The 5,778-nt window shown below is 57.1% G+C and overlaps 1 protein-coding gene across 6 annotated transcripts in view; it reads right to left on the bottom strand.

The window, feature by feature from the left end:
• HTR6 (5-hydroxytryptamine (serotonin) receptor 6, G protein-coupled) overlaps positions 1 to 5,778 on the bottom strand; it is a 29,655-nt gene extending 23,877 nt beyond the window's left edge. For 5 of the 6 annotated variants that reach the window (XR_001413173.1, XR_001413172.1, XR_001413170.1 and 2 more), the window contains exons 1-3: positions 3,999 to 5,778; positions 2,300 to 2,458; positions 833 to 1,436 (exon numbers count right to left, since the gene is read on the bottom strand). Coding sequence is in view for 1 of the 6 variants with exons in the window: in XM_014952069.1 (XP_014807555.1) it covers positions 1,026 to 1,436; positions 2,300 to 2,458; positions 3,999 to 4,727 (1,299 nt within the window). In the remaining 5 variants the exon portion in view is untranslated. Of the gene's footprint in view, positions 1 to 516; positions 1,437 to 2,299; positions 2,459 to 3,998 lie in introns of those variants that run through there. The other variant, XM_014952069.1, reaches the window with a different exon arrangement.

Genomic DNA, 5,778 nt, shown 5'->3' on the forward strand with positions numbered 1-5,778 from the left:
CCGCAGCCAAAAGGCACTTGAGGAAGAATTTCCTAAAAGCGTTTGTTGTTTTATTTATTTTTGAGTGCCCGCTCGCCGTATTAGTCACTGCTCTCTCTGCTCATGGCTATGGGGAGGGCTGGGAAGGGGGGGGGGGCTGCTTCCTCATTTGAAAACCAACATCCCGTTCATTTGAAGGTAGAAAAAAAGGTTCTCTTTTCTTAATTGCATCCTCTGAAAATTGAGGGATTGTAAGAGCAAAGTATGATGGTCACACGCCAAAAATAGGAAGCTGTGGGATGAAATCTGGGATGGAGCTGGTTCCGTTACTACTGCCAGGGTACCCGCAGAGCCACCAACAGCTCCCACACCCACACCAACATCCAAAAAGCAGCGTTGAACAGTTTGCAGCCAGTTTAACCCCCCGTAGTGCAGGCTGCTCCTCGTTAAACACCACGGGTTGACTCTTCCCTGCTTTTGCAGGAGACCGAGGTGGATCCGCTCCAAAACGGGACGAGGAAACGAAAGGCTGAGAAGATGTGATGTTCCCTGGAGTGGAGCAGCCCCAAACCTCTGCTCCATCAGCCACGGGAGGTGGTTTCCACCAGTCCTGGTGCCGCGCTCGGACAGGCTGAGCTGGGTGAGTGGAGGCTGAACACCAAGCCTTGGGTTGAGTTTGGGGAGGCGAAGGGTCTGGAGCCCGAGGTTCAGAACAACCCAGAGATGAAGAGGCCACAGCTCTCGGAGAAGGGTGAGGGGTTGGTGCCGGTGAGCAAAGGAGGGATGGAAAGAGAAGAGAAACAAGGCAGGTTAATTCAGCAGAAAAACGTGGCTTTGCACTATTTAAACCTACCCGCAGGGAGTGCTCGGTGACGACGTCTTCTCCAAGGAGATGGCATGTTGCGTTTGGAGAGGGTTCTCGAGGAGCTCTGCATGGGCAGGGAGACGCCTTGCGGCGAACGGGCCCTCGGGAGAGTTTGTGTGGGGCTGGGGGCTCCTTCCCAGCACACAGAGGTCTGTAACCCCCCCCGTGGGGACACCCTCGCTCAGGCCACGGGGGTTCCGAGCCGCAGCTCCGTCTCTGGGGGCTCCACGTCAAAAAGGTTGACCAAGCGGGTGCCAGTGGCCGGGAGAACCCGTTGGCCATCGCTGGTGGGCAGCAGGTTGTGTTCATTGCCCAGCGCCCCGGAGTCAACCGAGTCGGTCTCCGCCTGCAAGGTGAGGACGTTCTTGAGGGACGTGGCGGCGCGGGGTCCGCTGTTGGAGTTCCTCATGGAGAGGGAGATGGCACTGGGCCGGGGCTCCCCCGAGCGCCGGCAGCAGGGCAGGTATTTGCCCATGGCCCTCTTGAAGTCCCTCATGAAGAGGGGGTAGATGATGGGGTTCATGGTGCTGTTGCAGTAGCCGAGCCAGGTGAGCACGTCGAAGAAGCCGGCGGGGACGCAGCCGCAGACGGCCTGGGGGGGGACACACAGCAAAGGTGAGCAGTGTGCCCAGGTGGCCAAGAAAGCCAACAGCATCCTGGCCTGTGTCAGGAACAGCGTGGGGAGTAGGGCCCGAGAGGTGATGGTCCCCCTGTACTGGGCACTGGTGAGGCCCCACCTCGAGTACTGTGTCCAGTTTTGGGCCCCCTACCATAAAAAAGACATCGAGGTGCTGGAGCGGGTCCAGAGAAGGGCGACAAAGCTGGTGAGGGGTCTGGAGCATAAGTCTTATGAGGAGAGGCTGAGGGAGCTGGGGGTGTTCAGCCTGGAGAAGAGAGGTGGGGGTCGGTCTCTTCTCCCAAGTCACAGGCGACAGGACGAGAGGAAATGGCCTCAAGTTACGCCAGGGGAGATTCAGGCTGGATATTGGGAAAAATGTTTTCACTGAAAGGGTTCTCAGCCATTGGAATGGGCTGCCCAGGGAGGTGGTTGAGGCCCCATCCCTGGAGGTGTTCAAAAGACGGGTTGATGTAGTGCTGGGAGATAGGGTTTAGTGATGATGCTCCTTGTTTGTTGTGGGGGTGTCTATTTTTGTCAGTTAGGTTGATGGTTGGACAAGATGATCTTTAAGGTCCCTTCCAACCTAGAAGATTCTGTGATTCTGTGATCTCCCACCTCGGCCCCCATCCAGAGGGGTCTCCCAGTCAGGCCAACGTTCTCCTTTCGAAGAAACCCTTCTAAACCCTTTGGGAGGGTTTTTCCTTCCCGTTGCTCCCTGGGGAAATCCCATCTTTGCTCTTCCCAGCGAGACCCGCAGGTGCCTGGGATCCAACCCCACTGGGACTCAAAGTGAAAATCTTTTGAACACCATCAAAAAGCCCCCGGTGGGTGCTTACCTGCGTCACGTTGGTGACGAAGAAGGGGAGCCAGGCCACGAAGAACATGCCCAGGAGGATGCCCAGCGTCAGGCTGGCCTTCAGTGCCTTCTTGCTGTGCTTGTTGGCGAATCTCCTGCTCTCTCCACCGGCCACGGGCTGGCTCGGGGCACAGGGAACCTGCAGCAGGAGAAAGGGTGATGAGCCAGAGCTTCTCCCTGAGGACAGAGCCACCAGCACCAACCTCCCGCCCAAGAAAAGTGGTGTTTGTGGCTGTAAATCCTGCAAAAAGCCCCGCTGTTATTTCCCGTCGTGCTCGGGGCGGCACCGCGGCGCCTGGACCATCCATCAGGCCGAGGAAGCAAGAGAAAGGCTCAACGCTGAGAGGTTTGGGGGTTTGTTTTTTTTGCTGTAAAATCGAGGCTTTACCATTAAGACGCTTCTTTTATAGAAAAAAATCCAACTCGGTGGCTGTTTTGGTGAGGATAAAGCATGCCCTAAAGAGGCTGCTGATTAGAGCAGCAAACTAATTATATTTTTAAAAGCAGGACGCCGAACATTTCAGCCCACAAACACCATAACTAACTCAGTCCTCCATCCGCTCTTGCAATCTAAAATTAAATTATTATCTCAACCCTCCGCCTTAATTAAAGGAGGCCCTGTTGCCACTCAGTTTCCTGCCTGAAAAGAGAAGAAAAACAGGTTACAAAGATGAAACCCAAGGGCTCCTTGGTTGACACCTTGTTTTGGGGTCACTCAGAGCCAATTTGGGGCTCCTGGGAGTTTTTGGGACACTCGCCTCTGCTCAAACACCTGGGGGGGGTTGGTTTTCCACCCGAGCACCCCCCGAGCGGGGCAGCACCGGGGCTGTGCTTGTACAATCCAAAACAAGGGGCAGAAAAATTAAACATTTTATGATTAAAACATGTTTATTCTTTGATTCTCCTTTTGCTTTTGAAGGGCTGGCACATCACGTGCGGCAGAGCTGGCCCGGTCAGAGCCTCCCAGCTCCTCGCTTGAAAGAGAAAGAACAACAAACTAAATCAAGGTATTTAAAGGCAATTAAGCTTGTCTTTTCCCTGTAGGATATGAGGTCAATAAAGCCTATTACGAGGAATTAAAGCTGTTAGATTTAGTGGCAATTACCTTCTCCCGGAGAAACACAAACGAGCGGAGCCACGTTTTGGTTATAAAAACCACAGAGGCTGGTTAAAGCAGCGACGGAGTAAGGAGGTATCTTGTGGTTCCCGTTATAGAGCAGGTAACAAAAATAGAAGCTGGCTCTTCACAACAAGGTGCTCTCCAGAATTTGGGATTTGCTCTTATTTAAGCTCCTTCTCCCCTGTATGGCCTCACGCCCACCACGGCCATGATTTACGAGCGGAAAGTCAGATGAGACTCCAGCCCCCCGGGATGGCGGTGGCCGAGAGGGGGACGAGACCGGGTTTATTTTGTGCTGCTGAGCATTTCTGTGTCTGAGTTTGTTTCTCTGGCTCCCGCTCTTTCTGTGCTCCTGAGCAGCTTAAAAGCTCAGTGTCATCGGCACAAGCCACAGGACACCCCCAAGGACACCATCGGCCCATCACGGAAGTTGCCCAAAATTGCCCTCCCTGTAGGCCGGTTGCCGAAGCCCTTTGCTGGCCCTGAGGCCATCCTGATGGCAGAAAAGCCCCCAGACCATGGGGGTCTTCAAGGAGCAGGGTCACTGTCACCACCTTACCTGTGGTGTGGTCTCGTCGGTGGCGGTGGTGGCCACGTTGGAGGCGAGGGAAGCCACCTGGACCGCTTGCTTGCGGGCTGCCAGGAGGATGCGGCAGTAGGTGAAGGAGATGGCGGCGGACGGGAGGAAGAAAGTCAGGCAGGAGGCCACCAAGGCGTAGGGCAAGCTGACCAGCAGCCGGCACTGGTCCTCCTCCCCCCGGGAGGTGACGTTCGGGGACCGGACCTCAAAGTCCAACTCGTGCCAGCCCATCTTGATGGGCAAGAAGGAGGCCAGAGCAGCCAAGGTCCAAGTGGCCAGGATGAGCCAGAGGGCTCTGCAGGAGGTCATGCGCAGCTTGTATTTGAGGGGGGAGATGATGAGGAGGTACCGGTCCAAGCTGATGACGCAGAGGTTGAGGATGGAGGCGCTGCAGCACATGACGTCGAAGGAGTACCAGAGGGAGCAGAAGTCACCCTGCAGCACCCAACGGCCGTAGAGCTGGTTGAGCATGGCCGGGGGCATGACCACCAGCCCCACCATCAGGTCGGACATGAAGAGGGACACCAGGAAGTAGTTGGAGGTGTTGCGGAGGGAGCGTTGGGTGACGATGAGGAGGATGAGGAGGAAGTTGCCGGCGGTGGTCAGCAGGATGATGAAGCAGAGGAAAGCGGCCACCCAGCTGCTCCCCACCAGCAGCGAGCGCTCCCCCAGCACGCTGGCGTTGGGGGACCCCAAATCACCCTCCATGAGGAGCTGGGGGGCAGGGCTGGCTCTGGAGCTGGGGGGACCTTCTTGGGCCGGGACCTGTGCTAGGTGATCATCGCCAGAGCCAGCGCCGGGGGATGAAGGACCATCTCTCTGTCTCTGCCCTGTGTCCGTCCTCCCTCCTCTCCTCCTCCTCCTCCTCTCCCTCTCTGCCCCCTCTCTCTCCCTCTTCACTGGCCGTCGGGGCAGAGTGACATTCCCGGGAGCCGATCAGCAGTAGGAAGGTTCCCCTGTTCCCCTCCCCGTTACTCACATTTCCTTGTCCCTGCAAATCCCCCCTGAGCTGGGATGTCCCTTGGACACTGCTCCGGGATGCTGGGGATGCTCTGGACACCAGGGAGGCTTGGGATGCTCTGGATGCTGGGATGCCTGAGATGCCAGGGATGCTCTGGATGCTCTGATGCTCTGGATGTGCTGGACCAGGGAATAATTTGGACCCCGGGATGCTCTGGATGCTCCAGATGCTGGGATGCTCTGGACCTCAGAATACTCTGAGTGCTGGGATGCTCTGGACCTCAGGATGCTCCAGAAGACAGGGATGCTCTCGATCCCAGGATACTCCAGATGCTGGGGATGCTGTGAACCCCAGAATACTCCAGGTGAGAGGGATGCGCTTGATCCCAGGATATTCTGGGTGCTGGAATGCTCTGAACTCCAGGATGCTCCAGATGCTGGGATGCTCTGGACCTCAGGATGCTCCAGATGCTCTGGACCCCCGGTGCTTGGCTCTCTGCCCCACAGTGGGGCTTGGTCACCTGCAGAGCTCCGTGCCCTGGGGCAGCAGGTCCCACCGAGCTCCTCCGTGCCCCAGCTCCGCCGCTGCAGCCAGAGCCCCGGGGGAGGCAGAGCAGCCCTGAGGCGAGGATGAGGACGGGGATGCTCCTGGCTCCGCTTCGTCCCCGAGGAGGAGGAAGATGCAACGCGCAGGAGTGTGGGCAGTGTCTCTCCCCGGGCAGAGGTGCGTCCAGCGTGCAGGGGTGCGTGTGTGTGAGTGTGTGTGAGTGTGTGTGTGTGTGTGTGTGCAAGTACCAGC

This window comes from Calidris pugnax, unplaced genomic scaffold, assembly GCF_001431845.1.
Source record: "Calidris pugnax isolate Ruff unplaced genomic scaffold, ASM143184v1 scaffold161, whole genome shotgun sequence".
NCBI classification, from domain to species: domain Eukaryota; kingdom Metazoa; phylum Chordata; class Aves; order Charadriiformes; family Scolopacidae; genus Calidris; species Calidris pugnax.